Source organism: Channa argus, chromosome 7, assembly GCF_033026475.1.
Source record: "Channa argus isolate prfri chromosome 7, Channa argus male v1.0, whole genome shotgun sequence".
Lineage (NCBI taxonomy): Eukaryota > Metazoa > Chordata > Actinopteri > Anabantiformes > Channidae > Channa > Channa argus.
Window position 1 is genome coordinate 28,512,748 of NC_090203.1, and position 25,672 is coordinate 28,538,419.

At 39.3% G+C, this 25,672-nt stretch overlaps 1 protein-coding gene across 17 annotated transcripts in view; it reads left to right on the plus strand.

Moving 5' to 3' along the window:
• Positions 1 to 25,672, plus strand: part of ryr2a (ryanodine receptor 2a (cardiac)) — a 231,815-nt gene that overhangs the window by 93,143 nt on the left and 113,000 nt on the right. For 9 of the 17 annotated variants that reach the window (XM_067511788.1, XM_067511778.1, XM_067511780.1 and 6 more), the window contains 21 exons: positions 870 to 1,053; positions 2,973 to 3,108; positions 3,355 to 3,450; positions 6,782 to 6,900; positions 8,758 to 8,891; positions 9,395 to 9,636; positions 9,772 to 9,964; positions 10,301 to 10,505; positions 11,314 to 11,418; positions 15,241 to 15,344; positions 15,558 to 15,641; positions 15,778 to 15,937; positions 18,565 to 18,712; positions 18,890 to 18,993; positions 19,707 to 19,811; positions 19,906 to 20,080; positions 20,502 to 20,710; positions 20,929 to 21,105; positions 22,759 to 22,904; positions 23,056 to 23,170; positions 23,256 to 23,416. In XM_067511788.1, coding sequence (XP_067367889.1) covers positions 870 to 1,053; positions 2,973 to 3,108; positions 3,355 to 3,450; positions 6,782 to 6,900; positions 8,758 to 8,891; positions 9,395 to 9,636; positions 9,772 to 9,964; positions 10,301 to 10,505; positions 11,314 to 11,418; positions 15,241 to 15,344; positions 15,558 to 15,641; positions 15,778 to 15,937; positions 18,565 to 18,712; positions 18,890 to 18,993; positions 19,707 to 19,811; positions 19,906 to 20,080; positions 20,502 to 20,710; positions 20,929 to 21,105; positions 22,759 to 22,904; positions 23,056 to 23,170; positions 23,256 to 23,416 — 3,102 coding nt within the window. Of the gene's footprint in view, positions 1 to 869; positions 1,054 to 2,972; positions 3,109 to 3,354; positions 3,451 to 6,781; positions 6,901 to 8,755; positions 8,892 to 9,394; positions 9,637 to 9,771; positions 9,965 to 10,300; positions 10,506 to 11,313; positions 11,419 to 15,240; positions 15,345 to 15,557; positions 15,642 to 15,777; positions 15,938 to 18,564; positions 18,713 to 18,889; positions 18,994 to 19,706; positions 19,812 to 19,905; positions 20,081 to 20,501; positions 20,711 to 20,928; positions 21,106 to 22,758; positions 22,905 to 23,055; positions 23,171 to 23,255; positions 23,417 to 25,672 lie in introns of those variants that run through there. The other 8 variants (XM_067511779.1, XM_067511794.1, XM_067511786.1 and 5 more) reach the window with 4 other exon arrangements.

Below are 25,672 nucleotides of genomic sequence, written 5' to 3' on the forward strand. Positions count from 1 at the left end.
AGATGTTCAAGACGGTGGTGAGACCAGAGATGTTGTTCGGCTTAGAGACAGTGACACTGAAGAAAAGTCAGGAGGCAGAGCTGGAGGTAGCAGAGCTTAAGATGTTGAGGTTCTCTTTGGGAGTGAAGAGGATGGACAGGATCAGGAATGAGGACATCAGAGGGACAGATCATGTTAGATGTTTTGGAGATAAAGTCAGAGATTGAGGTGGTTTGGACATGTTCAGAGGAGAAACTGTGAATATATCAGTAGAAGGATGCTGAGGTTGGAGCTGCCAGGCAGGAGGTCTAGAGGAAGAGCAAAGAGGAGATTTATGGATGTAGTGAGAGAGGACATGAAGTTAGTTGGTGTGAGAGAAGAGGATGCAGAGGACAGAGTTAGATGGAGGCACATGATTCACTGTGGTGACCCCTGAAAGGGAACAGTCAAAAGGAAAAGAAGAAGAACGGATGGAAAGCAGCAGAGAGATGTGCATAAATGATCACTTTGAATAACCAGCTTGCTTAGACTGCAGTATGGAAAAACTGCTGTAATCTTGAATGAAAACAAGCAGAAATAACATGATACATAAAGCACGTAACTTTCACAGTGACTAATATAACTTTTGCTTTTACTAAAAGTTATATTTGTAACCCACGCATGTTTCGGGTACAAGTCACCATCACCATGATGTAACTATCACCATGATGTAACCATCACCATGATGGTAACATCATGGTGATGGTTACATCATGAAAGCCCTAACTGTGTAGTAAAAAAAAAAACACACATCACAGTAGCAATGATGTGAAAAGTTTCAAAGAGTTACACAAAAGAATGTACCACATTGTAAAGATGATGATTGGAATGGTTCTTTGTGTGTGCTCCAGGGGTTTGGACACACTAAGGAAAAAGGGGAAGAGCTCAACTTTAGACCTACCAATAGATTCAGTTAGCCTAAGTCTGCAGGACCTGATTGGCTACTTCCAACCACCGGGAGATCACCTGGAACATGAGGATAAGCAGAACCGGCTGAGAGCTCTGAAGAACCGACAGAACCTGTTTCAGGAGGAGGTGGGTGTTAGTGTGTAGCTATTTTTGTGAGGACCAGTTATCAGTTTTGTATCATGGCCATGAGGAGGACACACTGGATGATTGAGGGTCAAGATTTAGTTTTAGGGCTCAGGTCAGAATTAGGTGTAGTCTAGGGTGAAGGGTAGTAAAAGAGCAAAATTTTTTTCATACAAATGTTTATAGGATTCTAGGAGGAGCCACTAAAACAAGACTTCACCATCTAAACTGAAATTCTCATCCAAATGGCATCTAAAAGAACAATCTCCTCCAGATAATACACATCATTTTCATCTTAAAGCACAAAGATAAAGCAGAAGGAACTTAATTAGCATTATATAAGTTTTCAGACCTCCTTCACTTTTGTCCATTTTATTATGTAGCAGCGTAATACTGCAATTGTTTAAATGTGTTTTTGTCATTAATCTACAATTAGAACCCAACAATGACGTGAATTTTAGAAATGTCTGTAAATGTATTAAAAACAATCCTTTGCAAACAAAGTTTAATTGAGCTCATGTTTCGAAACCTTGACTAGAGTCCACCTGTGGTGAATTGACATGATTAGAAATGATTTGGAAAGACACATACGTCTCTATAGGAGGCCTCACATACATACTGTATCAGAACAAAAGCCCTGAGGTCAAAAGAACTGCTGCAAAATCCAGAAACAGGATTATTGCAAGGCAACGATCTGGAGATGACTACTGAACAAATTTTGCTGCACTGCAGGCTCCCAAGAGCACAGTGGCATCCAGTGGAAGAAGTTTGGTAAAACCAGGACTCTTCCAAGAGCTGGTCACCCAGTCTAACTGAACAATCAGGGAGAAGGGCCTTAGAGAGGTGATCAAGAAATTGATGATCATTCTGACTGAATTACGGAGATCCTGTGTGAAGATGTGAAAAAGTTCTAGAACAACCATCACTGCAGCCCTCCACTGATCTAGGCTGGAGTAGCTAGAGCCCCAAATTTGAACCCTAATGAACATCTCTGGAGAGACCAGAAAATGGCTGTCCACTGACAGTCTCTATCCAACCTGACTGAGCTTGACAAGATTTGCAAAAAAGAATTCACACATGGGTTGGAGGATATTCTGCTGAAGCATGTAGCGTCATCCCTAAAAGGACTCAAGGCTGTAATTGCTGCCAAAGGTGCAAAATACGGAACATTTATGTACAAGTTAAGTTGTTTATTTTTAATAAATTTACAGATATTAAAAAAATTATTAAAAAATAGAATTTAAACAACGGTAGTATCAGGCAGCAACACAACAAAATAGACAAAAGTGAAGAGGGTCTGAAAACTTTCTCAATGTACTGTATGTATTTGTACATTGGTGTATTATGAGAAGTGGAAATCCTATGAAAACATGGCTCTATTTACCCTGTTGAATTTTGCTAACTATTAGGATATGTGCAATAACAATCACCGAAATTTGCTCCTTTTAGCTTTTCACACACAAGGGTGCATAAAATATATTATCATTTGTGTTTGTGTGAGACAAATTAGATTTTGTTTGACCTGTTCATTTCAAATAAGAATAATGTCACCTGTCTAATTTTCAGTTTTAAGTAAAGTTACATTATAGATTTGCGTTGCGTTTCCTTTGCAGTGCTGCGCTTCTCTGCTTCTCACTTCAGTGTTGTTGTTTTTTGATGAAAAAACAAGCAAGTTTTATCCTGCACAATGTATTTTTACCTGAAGTACGAATGAACACAGTCCATATAAAAATTTAGCTTAAGTATTGACAAAACTGCAAAATTGTGATTGCAGTGGCCCTTTACACAATGAATGGATACTCTGTCTCTCTACCAGTCTTTCTTGTCCACCACCAGTTTAATTAAGACCACTGTTATTATTAAGAGCATTGTCTGCTTCCAGCTGATTAAAGCAGTAAAACCAACAACCTCTGTGTCTGTAGGGGATGATCAGCCTGGTGCTAGAGTGTATTGATCGGCTTCATGTCTACAGCAGTGCAGCACATTTTGCTGAGGCAGTGGGAAGGGAGGCAGGAGAGGCCTGGAGCTCCATTCTCAACTCCCTCTACCAGCTACTGGGTATTCATGCTTTATTCCTCTGTGCAGGTGTTAATTAACACCAGGTTTTTAGGCTTTGATTCTGACAATAGTATAATGAAGATCACAATTCACACAGTGGAAAAAATACAATCTAAAACGTGAAAAACAGAGACATGACGATAAGATTTTTAATATGATTTTTGCATTAATAGTTTTACCCATTAACGCCATGAAACAGCAGGTCTCATATTCATGTATCTCCTCTTCTCCCCTCCTTCCTCTCAGCTGCACTGATTAGAGGAAACAGGAAGAACTGTGCCCAGTTTTCCGGTTCATTGGACTGGCTGATTAGCAGACTGGAGCAACTGGAGGCTTCTTCTGGTAGGTCAGCTTGACTCTGATAAGTTAACTATTTATATGTAGCTCAATTGTTAAAAGGAGTCTTCCAGGGACCACTGTGTCAGTGGTTTGATCCCCGGTTGATCAGTGGTTTGTTCCCGGCTATGTGTCTAAGTGTCCTTGGGCAAGACACTGAACCCCAAGTTGCTACCGGTTAGTAAGGTGAGCACCTTGCATGGCAGCCATCGCCATCGGGCTGTGAGTGTGTGTGTAAATGGGTGAATTAGAAGCAAATTGTAAAGACTGTGTAAAAACACTATATAAGTGGCCATTTACACTACAACTTACTAGACTGAAGGGGTTCATCATAGAGTGATGGTGATAGAGGGTTCACTTTTTGTTTATCTGGCACACGTAAGTATTTAAAAACTGCATAAAACAAATCTTCTCTTAATTTTACTCAAGCTAGAAGCTAACACCCTACACCCTAATACAGTGGAGCCATCAGCACAGCCATAACTGTTTTCACAGAAGTAGTCAATATGCTGTGGGCTAGGAAGCTTAACGCGCTTAAGTTATTAACATGAATGCAAAATTCTTATAATACAAATACAGGAAAAGAAAAGACGAGAAGAAATTCCCTCCAATGAGGAGGACAAAAACTAGAATGATACTAAAGGGTAGAATACAAATCAAGACCCACAAACTAAGGGACTAAACAAGGCAGAGCTGGCAAGCCAAAGAAACTGAATTGTAAATAACTATGAACCAAAATGATGGAGCTAGGGAATTAGAACATTGCAGAGGAGACAGAAACGACAACGACAGAAACCCCCCCTGGGATTAGGCTGCCAGAAGTCGGCAATGGTTGTTGAGGCCCTCCAGAGGTTGGGCAGGCACGGGAATGGGGTCAGGAGCAGGTAGGAGGCGATTGACTCAGGAGCCAGGACTGGTAGTGTAATCACCTGCCAAGCCAGAGGGAGGTGAGGAAACAAATGTGTTGCCAGCCAATTCATGGACAGGCGCAGGAGTAGTGTCAGATGACCCAGAGGCAGAAACAGGTACAAACAGGGTATCGGCTGACCCAGGAACAGAGACTGTTGCTACGCGGGTCAGCAGGACAGTAACAGGCGAACAATTGGCCGACTCTGGAAAACAGGCAGCAACCAGCCCAGGACCAGTCTGGTCAGGACAGGAATTGTCTGACCTGGAGATAGGAACCAGAGGTACGTCCACACCAGAGGTAAATGCCAGGATAGGAAGCCCACACACAGACTCAGGGACAGATGATGGTGAGACAGGAACAGAGAGAATGTAGCTAGACCCAGAACCAGGAGCAACCTAAGGGGTTGGCTAAACCAGAGGCAAGTTTGACTCAGGGACAAAAGCTTAAACAGGCAAATCATTGACCAAATGTGAAGTAGGAGAGAGGGGTCCTGGACAGGAGGGGGTTGTGCCTGTCCAACTTGTCTCCTGAAGAATTAAATCTGCCTGCCTGCTAAAGACAGTCAAATCTGCCAGCATCTTGGGCACCCCAGGCAGGTTCAACAACCAGGATCTGGGTTTGAAAATTTCCTCCACCTGACGTGCCGCAGCACAGCGAACTTGAGGGTCTCCCACGGTCTCCATGGTCTCCCGAAGCTTTACCAGTAACCGATAAACCACGGGGTATTGCACTTGCTGATTAAAGTACTGGTTAGGGTTAGATGGCAATTCATTTTTCCGGGTATGCAGAGGAAAAGGAGTTCATGAGCAGGAGGTCGAGGTCTGGAGAACTTTTGCGACAGGATCTCCAACATCTGGCTTGCCGTGTCCTAAGTCTGGCGTTATTAGTGATCTTTGGCTCAGAACCCATTAGGACAGAGACTGGCTCAGGGGTTGACTCCCTGGTTGACCCCAAAACCAGAACCGGGACTGGAGCACGAGTTGATGCAGGTGTAGGTGGTGAAGAGTAGAATATGGCAGATGATTGGCAGACATGGATGCAGAAGAAGCTGGGCTTCAGCCGACACTGGCGCAGGAACAGATGGGTAGGTGGCTGACTTGGAGACCGGTGGGACTGTGGATGACTCAGTAACAGCCTCAGGAACAAAAGCAGCATCAGCTGATCCAGAAACAGGCTCCGGGACAGAGTACATGTCGGTGATGCGCTTTTGAGCAGGGTCGGGAACTGGTAGTGGTGTGGATGGTCTGACCTCATGGTGGTTACACCAGGGGACTGAGGCCAGAACTGACTGAGGTGTGACCGCGATCAGTGGTTTGGTCTGAGGTTTAGGTCTTGACTTACCTCGAAGACCCTTAAAATAGTATGCCAGTTTGTTGTTTAGGCAGATTAACAGGACGATTATAATCAGCTTCTGTTTCACTGAACACACCTGATCCAGGTAATCAGTAGGCAGGACAGGGGACCTTGGCAACCAGACTAAAAACATTTTTTTGTGGACCAAAAACATCCTCTAAGGTTTATAATTTCAATTTAAATTAAAAAAAAAAAACATATTTAAAACTCTTAAAGTTAAGCAGAGCACACACAAACAGCCAAAATTAGCATAAAAGAGGGACCGAAAGAATAAGCATAAACAGATAACCAAACCTCAGACCAAATATTTAGGCAAGAGTCCACGAATTACAATGAGCCAGAATCAGGAACTGGCCAGAAGAAACAGTGAAACCACAAGGACCTGGCAGGGGACTGTGGGGAGAGCTAGGTCTAAATAGGGAGGGGAACAGGTGAAATGAATCAAAACTGATGAGGCAAGTGAAGTGGCTGAGATCACTACAGAACAGGAATATCTACAAAATAAGAGTCTGGGCCCGAAAGTGAAGCTGGTTAAACATGAAAAAATGCAGTCCAAGGGCAGATCATGACAGCAGGGGGAGAGAAAGAGAAAGAAAAGGGGGAGACTGAATCAGGTTTCCCAAGAAAGCTGACTGTAACTTAAGTCACTTAATGCACTGAATGGGACAATGCAGATTGTAGGTCATGAGTGGTTCATAAATGCAAAAGCCTACCTGGTCAAACCACACTACAGCTGAAAACTTCCAAGAAAAAATTTTATATGAATCGTTTTTATAGACACTGTAAACATCCCCAGAGTCTTGCTATTAAAACACAATTTTATTATGTACTTCATATACATATACTACTAAAAGGTCTTCACCTTCAGAGGATTTCACAAAACAGCAATTTCACAAACCTTTCACATAAGAGCTGGCAGAACCCCAAAGGTAAGTAAATTAGATTACCTTGTTTGCTATGGATGATATAAAGTTTCATATTAATGTTGACAGGCTGAGTCATCAACATGCACAAAAAGTATTTTGCATAGCAGTCATCTTCACTACTAGAATAATGTACACGTTGTACTTCTAGGTATACTAGAGGTGCTTCACTGTGTGCTGGTGGAGAGTCCTGAGGCACTGAACATCATTAAAGAGGGACACATCAAATCTATTATATCTCTGCTGGATAAACATGGACGTAACCACAAGGTACAGGCATTTGTTTCAGATATACATATTTCAATTACTTCATTATATAGATTTCATGCATATCTATTGTTGATTTTGTCATCCAAGTCATGTGCAAATCATCTACATTAATAATTTAAGTCTGGTATGGAAAGGCAGCTGGGAACCAGCCTGTCCCAGCTTAGAGCTAGAATCAAGCACTTTTAAAACCAGTCTCTCCTGTGATTTGGGGCCTTCTCCATTAGAAAACTACATTAAGATACTAAGGCCTTACAGATAAAAATTCCTTTCTAAATAACATCAGTAATATTAAATATAATATTCTTGTACAATGTGCCACACATTTAGGTTTGAAAGTCATGAGGAACTAATTCTAGTCTTAGGGGGCTTAGCACAAAGGCCCGATCACGGCTCACAGTCGGGTCAGTATGATAACTGTCGGCATTAGTGAACTGAATGGCACATTTGTTGTCGGAAAATGTGTTGTTTTGTGTGTTTATAGTCATTTGATGTCCATGTTGGATGATTTGTCTCTGGTATTGGTCATTTTGCACATCTTTAGAATATATTCAGGCAGGGCCTGAAATTAGTTTTTAAATGGATGTAAACTCTCTTTATTGCCTTAACTATTTGTTTTACCTAGTCCTCCTATTCTTACCTCAGAATGCATTTCATTGCTCTCTTTCTTAACTTAAAGAATTCTCTGAACCACAGTTATAATTGTTGTCTGTTTCTTCTCGCCTCTCTTGTTAGCATCTTTTTCACTTACACATCTCGAGTTCTCCCCCCAAAAAAAAGATCTGTTAATTAAAATATATTTAGCTTTTCTCTAAATGTTTAAGAAGTGCTCATGTCTTGAATTTTATTTTTAATTTTAATATCTTGAAATTTGATGTGAGATGAGCTGTTCATCACACTGTTTGGATTGCAGCTATAGAAAGACATAGTCCACTCTACTTCGCATCTTGGTTACAGATTTGGCGTGAGATGCAGTGTTGTGTTGAACTCATTTTCTCCACTGACTTGCAGAGAACACACACCCACCCACCTACCTACCCACACACACATCAACAACAGCATTTTCACTTTGGCCTGTCATCAGTTTAACTCATAGAATTTTCATCAGATAGTATTAGGTGATCTGACCTGATTTGTTAATTTTATCAGCAGCAGGAACAATCAGCTGCTAGCTTTATACTACACTGAGCTTTGATAAGAAGAATCGGCCAAATGAGTTTTCATATTTCCTCAGTTAAAGTGATAGAAAAAGTTGGTCACTGCAGCAGAGGAGCTGAGATCAAAGAGTCTTAATGTAACTTTGCTTGTGCAAAGCGTTAACACAGGTAAAGCTGATGTACTTTGATCTCACACTGAGACACACACACACTGACTGACACTCTAACACACACAGGGATCCATTAGCAGGAGTCAACAGCAGGACTTGGAGTGCAGTCAAACAAATGTATTAAATAAGACACTCAATAACAAAAAATACAGCACATGGACTGAGGAAAGAAACAGAACAGAAAATTCTCATTTCAAAGAGAGGATGTAAATAACTTTAGAGCATAACATACAACAACAAGCATAACACTTACTACAAAAGTAGAGGGTAAATAACTATACTAAACAAAACGCTCGCTACGAAGTAACAAAGAGAGAGATCCAAACCAAAAACATCACTCTGAAAGAGGTAATCACAAGACAAGATATAGAGGATGCTAACGCTGCTGTTAAGTGGGTTTACAGCGCTAAAAATGCTATAATTAAAAATACACAATTACACAAATCGCTTACTACTTGCTACATCTCTGAACAGGTCAAAAAGGGAATGACCAGTAACAATGACATATTCTGTGGCTTGTGCTTGCTGTTTAGGTTCTAGATGTGTTGTGCTCGTTGTGTGTTTGTCATGGCGTAGCTGTACGCTCCAACCAGCACCTCATCTGTGACAACTTACTTCCAGGAAGAGATCTCTTGCTGCAGACCTGCCTGATCAACCACGTAAGCAGGTATACACAGACACACACACAGACAGACACACACACACATGCAAATATATGAAGTGATATTCTTTTATGGTGGTCACAACAGTTACATTTGAGACATAAGTTGCCTTTCTATCCTACTCATTTTCAGTGACAGAATCCCTTTTGCTTTACTCAGCTTTCCTCAACTTTTAGACACGGTTTTTTGGATTACTTTTTTTGAGTAGTCACAAAGAATAATAAAAGAATAGGGAACAAGTATATATTTATTTACTGTATTTAAACTAAAAAGGAGTTGTAGTTCACAGTCCTGATGGTTTTGTCATTAGTTTAGTTAGTATTAGCATTAGTTTGTATTTTAAAATAAAGTTTCATTTCAGTTCTATTATTTGCTGATTTTTATTTTTATTTGTAAATATTCATTTTTTAATTTACAAGATTTTAAAATTAACACACACTGTCAAATTTTGTTTTCTTTCATAAAAATATATTTGATATCATTTTGTTTTAACACTTTCTTCCTTTAGCATGCGGCCTAACATATTTCTGGGTGTCAGTGAAGGCTCTGCTCAGTACAGGAAGTGGTACTATGAGCTGATCGTGGATCAAGCGTTGCCATTTGTCACAGCAGAGGCCACTCACCTTAGGGTAGGCTGGGCCAACACCAGTGGCTATGCACCCTACCCCAGTGGTGGGGAGGGGTGGGGAGGAAATGGGGTGGGTGATGACCTCTACTCTTATGGCTTTGATGGACTCCATCTTTGGTCAGGTGAGCTGTGTCTAAAGCAAATATTACATATAGTTAGTTAAACTAGATTAATCTTGGTATTTGCATTTTGCAGAAGTAAAACTAAGCTGTAATAATTTTTTTCTCAATTTTTTTGTCTCTGTGAAACTCTTGCAGGCTGTATTGCACGGACTGTTAGCTCCCCGAATCAGCATCTCTTGAGGGCAGAAGATGTGGTGAGCTGTTGTCTCGACCTCAGTGTGCCTAGCATCTCCTTTAGGATCAATGGCCAGCCAGTTCAGGGCATGTTCGAGAACTTCAACTCTGATGGACTCTTCTTCCCTGTAGTCAGCTTCTCTGCCGGTGTCAAGTCAGTGCTTTACTGGAAACACTTCACTCCTTTGACAGTTCAGTTGTTAGCTATTAACCTCTGGTCAGAGAAAGCTTCAGTGTGACCATTACACATGCAACCTGTTTGTGTAGGTGTGCATTTTCAGAAATCACAGTGGTAGAGGACAAGTAAGCCTGTATTTATGCCATTTTATAAAGCTATATATTAAATATGCGGTGACATCACAGTTCCTTGGTTGTACAAAATGCTTCCTCTGACGTCAGCATTTACGTCATAATGGCTTAAAAAATACATTCCAATTTCTTATCACGCATTCATTTTGCATTGCTCCTTATGTTATATGTGATGCTGCAGGGTACGTTTCCTCCTCGGCGGTCGGCATGGAGAGTTTAAGTTCCTGCCTCCTCCTGGTTATGCTCCTTGTTATGAGGCCGTATTGCCCAGGGAAAAACTAAAGCTGGAGGCCAGTCAGGACCAGACTGCAGCCAGAGACCTGCTGGGACCCACTGTCACCTTGAGCCAGGCAGCATTCACCCCCACGCCAGTGGACACCAGCCAGGTAGAAACTAGGAGACTAATGTTCTTACCACTAGGTTCATTTTATGGACACATGTGTATTCACAATTACTGTTTTCATCTGTTATTTATTCATTTATATTTTACAAGATTGAATAATGGTTAATTTAATTTTAACTTTTCAACATAAATTTATAATAAAAATACTTTTTTATGTCAAAGTGAAAACAGATCTCTAGAAAGTAATCTAAATTATTAAAACTATAAAACAGAAAATAAGTGATTGCATTAAGATTCACCCCATGTAATGTAACTCAACTAAATACACACAAGTACAGCCAGTTGCTTTCCAAATTCACACAATTAATTCCATGGCGATAACCTAAGAGCAGGCATTGTGTTTACATTACTGTAGTATATATACAGTTAGATCTGGAAAGTGTAGTTATTGGTGAACCACTATCCTGGCCAAAATGTACATCAAGAAAAAAGAAAACTGCATTTAACTCTGGGGAAAAGCTTATTGAGAAGCAGAATTCAGGGGATGGGTACAAGAACATTTCCTAGTCACTAAATATCTTGGAGTACAGTAAATTCATCATTAGGAAATGGATGGAATATGGCCTGGTGTTACTATGCCTACAACAGGCCATCAATAAAAACTGAGTGACTGTGTGAGAAGGAGACGAGTGAGAGAGGGCACCAAGACATCCATGTTTTCTACCTTGATGTATGCTTCTAGCTGAAAACACATTAATATTAATATAATAAAACACTATAAAAGACTTGTATTACCTATTGACTCTATTGTACGATGACACGCTTCACAAATTCTATCTTTGTGTTTGCAGATTGTGTTGCCTCCTCACTTAGAGAGGATCAGGGAGAAGCTTGCAGAAAACATCCATGAACTGTGGGTGATGAACAAGATAGAACTAGGCTGGACCTATGGGGCAGTGAGTATCAGACAAAAAGCTCCTTGCTGTTTATGAGACTATTTGCAGACGTATGCTATTTAGATACACATCTGAATATCTGATTTGCACATGTGATATTACACAATTCAGTAAAAATGGAGGATTTACAGTACCTCCCTGTCTCGTTCCATGTCTCATTTCACATGGTGGATTAGGAGAAGCCAGGTCTTCTCATTGGACCTGTTTTGTTGTAGATGTTAAGATGTCAGCTTCTTCTGGGGTCTCCTGAAAATCTGTGCAGATTATATGCCAGTGCCACTTTCTGCCACCAGTATCCCTTTGCTCACTAGGTGTTGGGATGGCCATACCACTTTCATGACCTCTGCTGTCTCTATGTAAGGTGAACTTGTTGGAGCCCCTATGATCTGATGATTTGAATGAGTTGGTCTTCTGGTGACCATTCTGATGAGTAAGAGCTGCCAGAGAATTGACGACAGCAGTGGGGAAACAAGGAAATTCTGTGTTTAGTAGTAGAATTGTAGCAGTGTTGGCTCAGAAAGAGCACTTTGGGAAAGCGCTTGTGCAAAATGTGGTTTTGTAAGTTTCTTTTACATTTAGTCCCTCTGGGATTTTAAAAAACTTTCGGTAGGACTCCTGCTATCTAAAATGCCATTCTCCAGGTTTGTTTTGCTGTAGAAAAGTCTCAATCAATGAATCAATAATCATCAGTTTTTCACCACAACATTGCATGCAGTGCAATGCAGTTTACCACCATTTTCATGCAGAACATCAGGTAATTGTAGGTTAAATTAAGATTGTTTGTTCTAATGACAACATTACAAACATAAATATTGAATAAATATTGTCATTTGTTTGATGCAGCCAATTTTGAAATATTTTATAGTTTATTATTGACCTACAGTTCAGTGATTAATCAGTTAATTCTCTACTTCCTAAAAAATCATATAAAAATAAAGTATAATAAACATGTAGGGGTGAAATATCTCAGTTGTTACTTATCAAGTAAATATAAAATATATCACTGCATGTAGTTTGCATATCTTTAAGCAAACAAAAGCTGCAGCAGCAGCAGTTCTGAACCTATAGTTACTATAATCATTACAGGGTTAAGATAGGTTTTGGTTTAATTTGAAGACATCCCAGTCTGATTCTTTACCTATGGAGCCACCAGGCCACAGCTCATGTTGAACTTGGCTGGTGGTATTGATGTTTGTATGCTTATAAATATCACCACTGCAACCATAGCAGAACTCATCCACCCATCTATACATCCATGGGGACTCGAGTCTATGACTTAGACTCGAGTTGCACTTAAGTCACACACAGAGCCTTCAGACTTGATTTGAGACCTGTCCTCAAAATACTTGAGATTCAACTGGGACTTGCGATCCCTGACTCATAAACAATCTCAATAACATATTTTAAAAAAGTCTGGCAGTGCAGAAGAAACAATAGAAACTCAAACTAACAGCAGGCAGGTACAGGAAATGAAACAGAAAATGCTCATTAGGAGGTAAATAAAATACCTAGAGAAACAAAAACGCTCACTACAGAAGGCAGGAAGAATAACTACCAATTTGGAAAAAAAAAACTAACTAACCAAAACTCTGTGACTAACACACTCTGATAACTAACTAACTAATAAACTTTGTAACTAAACTAATGCACTAGGATGGTAGTAAAGCTAGTGGTCGGGAAAGAAACGAGAATAGGGAAAACAGGACACGTGGGGAGACACACTAGCAACTAGAAACAAACAATAAAAATCGAAGTCATTATAAACAAGAAATGATGAATGATGTGAACTGGAGTAATGACCGATGCCAGCTGAGGAGCGGAAAACTAAGAGGTGCTTGACACAGACTGAAGTGGAACAGAGTGGTGGGAAGCCTCAGCTGACGGGGAGGAGAACTGCGGGGACACATACAAACACAGATGACATAACCTAAAGACACAGGAACAAAATAAATCTGAACAAAGGGACAAAAAACCTAACTTCTGTCTGCTAGACCCTATTTGAACTAGACTGCTCAAGTAAGCGTTACCCTTAATAGACATGTTCGTATTAGATATCATCAATCTATCAATGTACCATAGGCCTATAAGGTAGCAGTGATCAAACCACTGTTTAAAAAAACCCTCTTTACCTAGGTGTTTTAGCCAATTACAAATATATCCAATCTCCCCTTTAATTCTAAAATCCTTGAAAAAGTAGTTGCAAAGCAAATATGTGACGACCTGTATAGGAATAATTACTTCTTATACTTGATCTCAGTGCTGCATTCGATACCATTGATCACAACATTTTATTACAGAGACTGGAACATAAAATCAGAATTAAAGGAACTGCACTAGGTTGGTTTAAATCTTATCTATCTGATAGATTTCAATTTGTTCATGTTACTGGTGAATCCTCCATCCACTCAAAGGTTAGCTATGGAGTTCCACAAGGCTCTGTGTTAGGACCAATACTTTTTACTTTATATATGTCTCCTTTAGGCAACATTATTAGAAAACAGTCCATAAATTTCCACTGCTATGCTGATGATACCCAGCTATATTTATCTATGGAACCAGATGAAAATAATCAGTTAATAAATCTTCAAGCATGTCTACAAGACATAAAGGTCTGGATGTCGCACATTTTTTTACTTCTAAACTCAGACAAAACTGAAGTCATAGTATTAGGGCCCAAAAATCTCAGAAATATGATGTCCAACCCTTTTGTTACTCTAGATGGCATAAGTCTGGCCTCCTGACTGACTTCACAAATAAAACAAATCTCTAGAACAGCCTTCTTCCACCTACGGAACATTGCCAAAATTAGGAGCATCCTGTCTCAAAGTGATGCCGAAAAACTGGTCCATGCATTAGTTACCTCTAGGTTGGACTACTGTAATTCCCTACTTTCAGGATGCCCCAGTAACTCCCTAAAGAGCCTGCAATTAATCCAAAATGCTGCAGCAAGAGTGCTGACTGGAACTAGCAAGAGAGATCATATTTCACCTTCACTAGCTTCTCTCCATTGGCTTCCCATCAAATCTAGAATAGAATTTTAAACCCTGCTTCTTACATATAAAGCTCTGAATGGTCAGGCTCCATCCTATATAGAAGATCTCATAGCACCATATCATCCCAGTAGACCACTTTGATCTCAGAATGCAGGCCTACCTGTGGTTCCCAGAATTTCCAAAGGTAGAATGGGAGGCAGAGCCTTTAGCAATCAAGCTCCTCTCCTGTGGAACCAGCTCCCAGTTCAGATTCGTGAAGCAGACACCCTCTCTACTTTTAAGTCTAGTCTTAAAACCTTCCTCTTTAATAAGGCATATAGTTAATTATGACTTGACTTTATTCTGTAAAGTACCCTGAGATGACTTTGTTTGTGAATTGGCGCTATATAAATAAAATTGAATTGAAAATGTATTAAAATGTTGCATCTAACAGAAATGGGACATGTGAAATGTGCTTTGAATTTCTCTAGAGGTGTCTGTGATAATGCCTCTGCCATGAAATTTACTCTTTCTCTGTATTATCCCCAGTTAAGGTTTTAGTAATAACACTGTGTAAACTGTATTCTGAAAGCTTTTAACATAACAAGACAAGACAGGAGCAGCTTAGGAACAGCTTAGGAGATGTCCTAGATTGGCCCCGCTAGAGCCCTGACTTACACATCTCTGGAGAGATGGGCCTGGTATATCACACTCTAAAAGACCCAATAGTAAAACTTCGGGCAGAGCACAAACACCATTGCAGTTACCTGGATGTACAGTAACAACTGCTTTATAACTACACAAATCATTTGGATCTGCCTTTCTTGAAATCAAATTGCATATTTTTCAGGTAAGAGATGACAACAAGCGGCAGCATCCCTGTCTGGTGGAGTTCTCCAAGCTTCCTGAGCAAGAACGTAGCTACAACCTTCAGATGTCTCTGGAGACTCTCAAGTAATGCATGAGTGCATAAAATAAAACATTTAGATCAAATAATATTCAGTTACACAATGAAACACTAATGATGAATGGGATGTTCAAACTACAGTGAAACCCTCACAAACTTTATTTTATTGTAGAGTAACTCTTTTTGCAAGGGTTAATGTAGGCTTACTCATAATCATATAATAACATCTTTTACATAACATTTCTATATTTGTGTTTCAGAACTCTCCTGGCTTTGGGTTGCCATGTTGGCCTAGCTGATGAACACGCTGTAGAGAAAGTCAAGAGTATAAAGCTGTCATCAACGTAAGTTCCCCTAACCAAGGGCACAATGCAGAATGACACTGTCCTCATGCATTTGACTGACTGTAACACATTAACACATAGAAGTTGTGAAGCAGCAGGCTAGCTAACATTCAGTGATTCAACACTGTCTGTCCAGCTACGAGTTGTCCAGTGGTTATAAACCTGCTCCTCTGGACCTGAGTCATATCAAACTGATCCCCACCCAGGAAGCCATGGTGGACAAACTGGCTGAGAATGCACACAATGTCTGGGCAAGAGACCGCATTCGCCAAGGCTGGACCTATGGCATCCAACAGGTAACATTAACACTGTGTGTGTATATATACACTGAAGCACAGAGAGGTGCAATAGTATTAAACTCAAGGACACCAGGGCACTGATGTTTGTAGGGGGAATAACAGGTTAGCTTGTGTCACCCTGGCACTGCAGTGCAGGAGTACAGCACTCACATTAAAGTGGCCAATACTATATTGCCTGAGGTTAAACAGAATGGGTTTCTATACTAGGCCGAGGCAAAGGAATTCATCCAGCTATTCACTACCTTTGTCCCAATGATTCACTGGCGCCTAAATACGCCTAAAACTACAAATACTAAGGTAGTCAGACCAATAAACTGTTAATTCCGTCTTGTTTATAACATTTTTAATATTTAAGTATACTTTTACTGTTTAGGTAATATTAATTTCAGGGTCTAGTTTAAACCATCTAGAGTCACTAGAGTCTTCATCTAGTAAACCTGTCATAGTAACACACATTTCTTTTATATCAACGAAAATAGGCTATGGACATGCAAAGAAAACCCTTAAAGATGTATGAGATAAAAATAAAAATTACAATTAAAGTAAGAAAGATTTTAGTTTAACTGCATACGTTGTACTTTATTTAGCAGATGCAAAAGCTAATAGCAAACAATTAAAGTGTTTAAAAAAATCAGTCAGAAATATCTATTGATCACTATCATTCTACTCATGACCTCCTAAGCATTTGAATGATGAGGCTAGTTGAAGAGTGTAAAAATCAAAAATGTAAAAATTGTTTTGTTGAAAGTCTCTGGTTGAAGCATCATTTGATGTCCTTCTCTGTCTCATCTCCAGGCCCAAGGGCCTAACTGCTTATGGCAGTCTTGCCAGGTCAGGATAATACTGGGATACCTTCCTTTAATCTTGGTGCAATTCTGGTTGGATCAGAAAATCTTGATGCATAGTTCGTAGTTCATAGTTCTACTTCTTCCTTGGTTGTCTTTTCCTCTCGCTGGTCTTGGGTTAATTCCTCTGTTTTCAGTATGGCATCTCTCTGGCATGAGCCTAAAAGCTTTCTCAGGTTACCATCAATATCCATTTGTCTGGTCTCTTTGACACTAGATATGGTTACTGTTGAAGGTTTGACATGATCCCGGATCTTTTGGTTCTTCCAAAGTCATGTTATTCGCAGGTTTAGAAACTGTAAACTAGATTATCTTAAATTTAACCGGGAGGTTTGACCAGCTATTGATGTGCTATTGATAAGCAAGCAAATCCTTGAAAATGGGGCGATGAAAATAAGGAAATTAAGAGTGTTGAGCGCATAATGCAACAATTCTTTGGTCTTAATAAGGACTTAATAAGACCTTCCTCTGTTACAGAAACCAGGCAGGAATAGTTAAAGATTTTTTTAAGGTTGTCTAAATAAACACTTCAGTGCTATTTATGCATGTGATTGGGCATAAAAATATTTACACCGTGCTTCAGTTTGTTGATGTTCCTGTAACTGGGTTTCTTTACAAGTGAATGGAGTTAACCTGGAATCTAACATACTTTGCAGATTTAACAGCTTGTGTATTTTGCAGTTTGAGGTACTGGGGGACAAATAATTTTAATAAAACTTGCTCCCAGTCTACGTTTAGATTATATTTGTGCATGCGTGATTAGATTCCAGTGTTGACTTCAATTGTCATCCAGACAACATAGATTTGTTCCTGCCAGCAAGGACATGTTGTATTTATGTTTGAATAAGGCAGAATAAGGGAAATTATTAGAGTCCAACACAACAAAGATTAATGATGTTTCCGAACCACTTTGTAGAAGGAGAACTGATAATGGTGACATATGAATTGAAACAGTAATTTTGATAAATTCATCATTACTGTTCAGATGACTTGCATATTTTGATACAGAAGTAGTTGTGTAATGTTGTGTTCTGGGAGAAAGCATCCGCAAACTCTGTGGAAAGCAGGAAAACTTACAGGCTCTCTCAGATTTATAAATACTATACAAAGTTTCTGATAAGACCAGCTTGAAAAATCCCAAATTGTTTCAGCTGCAATAAAGTCTTCACAATAAATGGTATTAAAGGGAAGCGTGAAGCACCAACAACAAATAGAGGAGCATTTGACAACTATTCAGGTTAATTGGCAACAAGTCAGTAACATGACTTGGTATATTTAAGTTAAAGAAGGACAAAGGATCACTAATCTGTGTTCAACAATTAAAAAAAAAAATTCAAAATAAAAGATCCCACCACCTATATTATATAATATCATCAAAATATTCAGAGAATCAGCATGTAGCTTGCTATTATGTTTTTGAGTGTCATGATTTATGGTCTAGTAAATAACCACAATTACAATAATTTTTTAATACAGATTTTTAATGCCCTTAGTAATGCAAATGGTTTTAAAGAACCAGTTAAGCTTATCCAGGATCTTTTCACGAAGGTCAAATCATTACGTGCAAGTGTATTATACAGCTCTCCTCAGTTCTCCTTAGAATAGCACCAGTTATTTTCTCCATGCTTAAAGAACAGCAATGTCTTGAACGTTTAAGAGCAGCCAGTGATGTATAGCAGGAGAGACAAGCACTGCTGCAGTAAATCAGTGTTTCCACCCAGCACTGCCGTAATAATTGCTTATATGTTTTATATGCTTGTGTACACTGATGCCTCTTAGGATGTGAAGAATCGCAGAAACCCTCGTCTGGTCCCCTACACTCTGCTGGATGAAAGAACAAAGAAGTCCAACAAAGACAGTTTGAGAGAAGCTGTGAGGACTCTGCTGGGATATGGATACAATCTTGAAGCTCCTGACCAGGATCATGGTAGAATACATGCCTCTTCTTGTATTGTCTAATTTTGTTTATTATTTTACATATTTTCAGGACAAATACTTAGAGCCTTGTTTCCACAACAGTACAAAATGTAAGATGTTATTTTTTATTGATAATGTATCCGTGTTATTGATCTCCCTCTCTTTCTCTCTCCTGTCTCTCATCCAGCAGCTCAGTCTGACCTTAGCAACATATCTGCTGAGAGATTCCGCATTTTTCGAGCAGAAAAACCCTACTGTGTTAATACTGGGAAGTGGTACTTTGAGTTTGAGGTAAGATGACAGATAATATGATTGTGCTGCCCTGAAATATGCCATTGGTAGATGAAATTTCGAAACTTCAATCTATCAACGATAGTTATTTATAGTGAAATATTACTTTATTACCAGTGTTAATGCTGATTCGGACAATATAGTCCACTCAAACAGTATTGGAACAGCAAGACCAATTCATCATTGTTTGCTGTATAATGAATACATTTGGGTTTAAGATCATAAGATAGACGTGAAATGAAAACACTGAAATGCAGCTTTTACATTCATTAAATCTTTTTAAAATAATGGATTGTGATACCTTCAACCCTGCTATGTGAAGGTTGTTGCTGATGTGACTTTTTTTTTTTTATTACACCCTTTACAATAATTGTGTCATCAGCTTTTGTTGTTTTCCTTTGCTGAATGGTTCTGCGTACTTTGCTCAGTTCATCAGTGGTTTATTTCTTTTTCAGGACATCAAATATAGCAATTATCTGAACTTGTGTCTCATATCCATCTTTTAATAAACCTTAAACCAAAATGTCTTCACCCAGTCTACAGTATTGGTCTTGCTGTTCTTATAATTTTGGAGAGAATTGTGTCACAATATTTTTGCTTAATTTTCTTAGTCCGTAGTAATCTGAAGATGTCAATTGGAAAATGTTTATTATTGTCAAATGTCGCAAAAACCTTAATTTGCTGGAAATGACCTGCTCTTATTTCTCCTCCAGGTGTTCACATCTGGAGAGATGAGGGTGGGCTGGGCCAGGCCTGGATGTGCTCCAGACCATGAGCTGGGATCTGATGACCAGGCTTTTGTGTTTGATGGCTTTAAGGTGGCTGGATTTTTTTTTTATCACATTTTTGTTCAGGTTACTTCAGTCAATAGTTATTGTGGTGTAAGTGTTGTAGTTTGGATTTTCCTCTCAGGTCCAGCGCTGGCACCAGGGCAATGAGCACTTTGGGCGTGCCTGGCAGATGGGGGACGTGGTGGGCTGCATGGTGGATCTGAATGAACATACAGTGATGTTCACACTCAATGGAGAAGTACTGCTAGATGATTCTGGCTCAGAGCTGGCCTTCAAAGATTTTGAAGCTGGTGAAGGTCAGGAATGTTTCTCTAAAAAAGCAGTTACACAAACAGATTAAACATGAACAAAGAAGTCACTGCCTACTTATTAATGTTGAAGTTCAGGTAGTCCAGCACATTTGGAAGAACATTGGTCCACTTTGTTGAATTTGATTAATAAGTGGTCTACACCATTTTCAGACAATTTCTTTGCTTTTATAAGTTACTCTACTGCAAAATATCATTTATAGTGAATTTATGTATACTGATATTTTAATGTCTGGCACATACAGTATATTAGTGGATTTAAATATCGTTATTGGTGCATAGATGGGAATGGGATTTTCTCTTTTTTTTTTAAGTATAAAGGGTAAGAGTGTAAATTTAATCTTTATTTATAGTGTTACAATGCACAAAAAGGTTATTCTTAGTATTTGGTTCTCTCTCTGTGTCCCAGGCTTTATTCCTGTTTGCAGTCTGGGTGTATGTCAGGTGGGAAGGATGAACTTTGGTAAAGATGTCAGCACTCTTAAGTACTTCACCATCTGTGGCCTGCAGGAAGGTTATGAGCCATTTGCCGTCAACATGAACAGAGACGTCACCATGTGGCTCAGTAAAAGGCTGCCTCAGTTTGTACCTGTTCCCTCCAACCACCAGCATATACAGGTGAGCACAGTCAACTGGAATTTAATGTATGCACTTTTTACATTAGCATACGTATGGGAATCTGTCCCTCTTGCCACAACTTCTAAATGGTAGTGTATAGAAAGTGAAGTGAAGTTTCCAGAATTTTTGTCCAAAATATTTTCTGCACAAAAGTCTTGCTGATTTAAACAATACAGATTTAAGAACAGACTACTAAAAGTGTTTTGGTCCCTATTTAGGTGACCAGAATAGACGGAACCGTAGAGTCATGTCCATGCCTGAAGGTCACCCAGAGGTCATTTGGTTCACAAAACAGTTCCACTGACCTTACCTTCTACAGACTGAGCATGCCCATCGAGTGTGCAGAATCTTTCTCCAGATCCCAGTATAATGGCAGCCTCTTATCGCCAAAGAGGGTAACAGATCCTACGCACAACACACACACAGAGTCAACTGCAATACATCTGATGTGAAGCATTTTGCTCCAATACTAAAATGCTGTTAACTCTACTGGATGTGCCACTAGCACATTAACTCAGATTTCATTAGTATTACTGAATACAATGTTCGACATTGCCGTTCTTCTTTAAACTGTAATGATGCTTTAGTAAAAATGTTATTTTTGCACCTCCTGCATACAGCATTTGATGTAATTTCACACATTTCCTCACAGTGTCCTCAAATGTGTACAGCTATCAGCATTACTATAAAGATTTGTCGGACCCAGGAAAACACAGGAGAGAGGGAATTGGAAGGCAATATAATAAGGTTTTATTCAATATAAGATGAAATCATGGGACAGGTGGTGGAGGTAGGAGAGAGATGTGCACTGCAGAGGCGAGTGGGGAAACAGGTAGTGGTGTGGTGATCTATAGGAGAGAGAAAGGGTAAGTAACAGCTTAAACTTAGTGATAAAATGTAACAGAACTCTTATGGGAGTACAGGGGAGTCTAGATTTTTTTGGCAGTGGAGCTGGATCAAGGAGGAGAAGGCATCATAGGTGAGTGCATGGGAAAAGGAGGAGAACTAAAGGCAGCTGAAAGTATTGGCGAAAAAGCCAACAGTACAGGCAACTGCAAATTACAACTAAATTACAAAAGTAGTACAGAACAATAAAGTATCAACTAAAAGTGTCCAAAAAGAAACAACAGCCCAAAGCTCATAAAACCCAATGTTTAGCTAAGAGTCTTACTACAAAAACTTGCAGGCAGAGCAGAGGTTCTCCATGTGAAACTTGAATCCAGTGGCAAGTCAAAAAAGTTAACAAACAACCATAGGCAACAGGTAACTCAAAGAGGTAAAATCAGAACTGACGCGAGAAACAGGTAACTAGACTCACAGAAAGCAGGAAGATGATGTGGCAGAGGAGCAGTTAAAGGGGAGACAACAGGTGAAGTGAGTTGGTGCTTATTAGGCAGCACAACGGAGATAAAGAGACAGGGAGATCAGAGCAGAGAGGAGAGATAGTGATGGTCACCTTGGTAACACCGAACAGTAGATATTTGGACAGTGAAGCAGTTTTTCTTTTCAGTCTGTATCCATCACAATGAATTAAACAACAGTCAAGATGTGATTAAAGTGACTGTCAGCTTTAATGTAAGGCCTTAGTCAAAAACAAAAACTAAAAGAAATTATATATATTTCCCGACTTGATGGAAGATATATATTGAATAAACTGTGCAAGAATTACAGAGGCTCACATCTCACTGTGCAAGCAGAAAGAACCCAGCAGCAGAATCTGTGGGATGTCTCTAAAGTGAGTGTGGCAACAGCAGTAACTTCATCAAGCGTTTGTAATTAGTAATTATCCATGACAGTAAAGCAGGATTAGTAAATATCCTGTACTTTTCTCCACTACAGAAAGAAAGTAAACCTTCTTACAAATTCACACTGAGGTCACTCAGCTTTCTCTTTATCAATTAAATATCAAATATTCCTATTTTCGTCTCTCGCAGTTTTCTTTTCACATGTAAGAAAACAAATAGAAAAATGACTACAGGGTGTCATACTTCTTACATGAGCTGGATAAGTGGTTGACATACATGTGGTTTTACTGTCTGTTTCTTCAGGAGCTAGAGGACTTTGAAACTGTGTCTGACTTTGAGGTCCTGATTAAAACATCTCATGGTCACAATGGACCCAACGGACCTGAGAGAGATGAATTCAACAATCACAAAGATTATAACCAAGAAAAGCCATCCAAGCTCAAACAGCGGTAGACTAAGTCTCCTCATATAAAACCAGTATAATTTATAAATCTCCCTGGTTGTGATCAGTAAAAAATAAATAGTTTTTTGTAAATAAATTTTTTAAAAATTTGGTTTTTACAGACTCACAATTTTTTCCTTTTGATTTTAATTTACCAGGTTCATGTTAAAGAGAAATAAACCAGACAACAGTTGTCCCTCATCTACTCGTCTTTCAGAGGAGGTGATGCCTGAGGACAGAGATGACTACGAATTCCTAATGCAAGCCTCGACTGTAAGACAAATTACATAGTAGATAATTAAATGAATACACATTCTTATAATATTCATAAGTTTATAGCACCTGTTTCTTTCTCCAGCACTACTACTCAGTTCGAATCTTCCCTGGTCAGGAGCCCAGCAGTGTGTGGGTGGGCTGGGTAACCTCTGACTTCCATCAGTATGACACATGCTTCGAGCTCCACAAGGTCCGGACTGTCACTGTTACTCTGGGAGATGAGAAAGGCAAAGTTCATGAAAGGTTAGTTGAGTTCTAGTTGACTCATATATAGTTTAGAGTCAATTCTTTTATTGCCATAATTTAATGACAAGGGAAGGTTGAAGGTTGTGAGATTTTATTTCCCTTTTCCTAAAATTTGATTTAGAACCATTAGAATTGATTAGCACATTTAACCACATTTGGAAATAAATGTTGTTTGAGCTCTTTAGTAAACACCTGCACAGACATCTACTTGGATAGAAGAGGACTTTACAGTCTATAGCAGAACGGGCAGCCAGTGGGCAGGATTTGAACTTTTCTTTTAGGCCTGCAATGCGTCCTTCCAACATACAGTGTGACAGCTAACATGACATGTCATACCATTATTCTAGAGGTGGGGCGATACGTTGACGTAATTGATTACAAAAATACATTTATGCGTCATAAGTCAGGATAGAAATTAATGATACACAGAGATTCGCTACCTGGGACAATTTTGGGACATTAAAGAAATTACCTCATAGTGCGCAGATTTAGTTCTTAAAGGTTTACTAGAGTACGAATATATACATTTTTGTCTCCTGTAATCACTGAATATAAATTCTTCAAGACCCAACTGAGATTAGCGAATTTCAAAATAAACTTATGGAGCAGCTTCTTCTATCTGGGTCTGAGCGTGGGCGGAGCTCAGACAAGTGTCCCTGTCTGCAGCAGAGAGGGAGCAGACAGCTCAGTTAGTTCTTAGCTCGACATAACTGTTTGAGCATTTATTACATATCCGTGATATCAAACCTAAATTTCCTCCACTACCTAGTTGGATATGGTTGTACACTAGTGAGCAGCTTGGTCCTACTCGTTGAACAAAAATGCTTACTAGTCCACTAGTTAGAGCAAAAACACATACTAGTTAACTAATGGACACCAAACACCTTGCTAGAAGACTGTTTGAGCTTACTAGTAACTAGTGGGACTGAACATCTTTACTAGTAGTGCTAGTAAGATCCACAACATCGACTTGTTAACTAGTGACAGACATCTTCATCATACTAGCTAACTAGTAAGGTCCAAAATTCTTACTAGTTAAAGTAGTGAGGTGCAAGACATCCATGGGTTAGATTAGTGACTGAAATGTGACCTGATTTGTTAACTAGCAAGGCTCAAAACATGTACTAGTTAACTAAAAACAGCCAAAATGCCCTCTAGTCACACTAGTTGTGCTGAATGCAAATGAGGGGGCAAAAAAGGGGCATAAATAAAACCTTCCTATTGGCTCTTTATGAGGAATTCTATTTAACCAAAATTTAACCCTATAAAGCCTGGTGAGCTGTCACTGAGGTGAACTGCCAGCTCTTTGCTTTTTATTTATGTAGAATTAATCATAAACCCATCACAAAGATATTAAATTAAATTTTACCAGCCATGGCTAATGGTGGAACTATAATTTTACCATTTATTATATTTGGCTTTGTAGTGGGATTTGTATATATGCTTTATTTTTAAAGAGAAAATGTTCGTTGTCACATAGATATACTAGCATTCTATCTAGTGACTATCATTACTAGTAGGACTAGTGCCACTAGTAGAGCTAGTGGTAAATGTTCTGCACTTATATAGCGCTTTTCTACCTATTGGCACTTAAAGCGCTTTACACTGCTTCTTATTCACCCATTCAAACACACACCCACACACACACTCACACAGTGATGGGGAAACTGCTATGCAGCTGGCCAACACTCACCGGGAGCAGCTAAGTTGGGGTTCAGTGTCTTCAGTGTCAAGGACACTTCGACATGTGACCGGAGGAGCAATTGTGAGATTGGTGGACAACCGCTCTACCTTCCTGAGCCACAGTCGCCCCAGTGCCATTAGTAGTGCAAGTAGCATTACTAGTGGCACATACTAGTGATGCTAGTCACTTCTGCATTACTCTTAGAGGTAGTCGTACTAATGCTAGATGCACTAGCTCTACTAGTGACATTTGAACAAGGCGCACTAGATCTACTATTTGCACTTGAGTTAGACGCACTAGTTCTACTAGTGGCACTAGTAGGACTCTTGGCACTAGTCACACCTGCACAGGAGGTGGGATTGTGGGTATAAATGGAAGGTATTTTAAAATAAAAGAGGTTTTATAATGATGGTATAAATTAGTAATCAAGTTTTGCCTGTTTATCTTTCTATCTCTTAGTCTTTCTAAGATGAAAATAAAAGCATACATTGATGTACTGGTATGTCAGAAGGTAAATGAAATGACACATTTCAGTGACAGGCTGTTTTTATCGTATACAGATGCTGTTA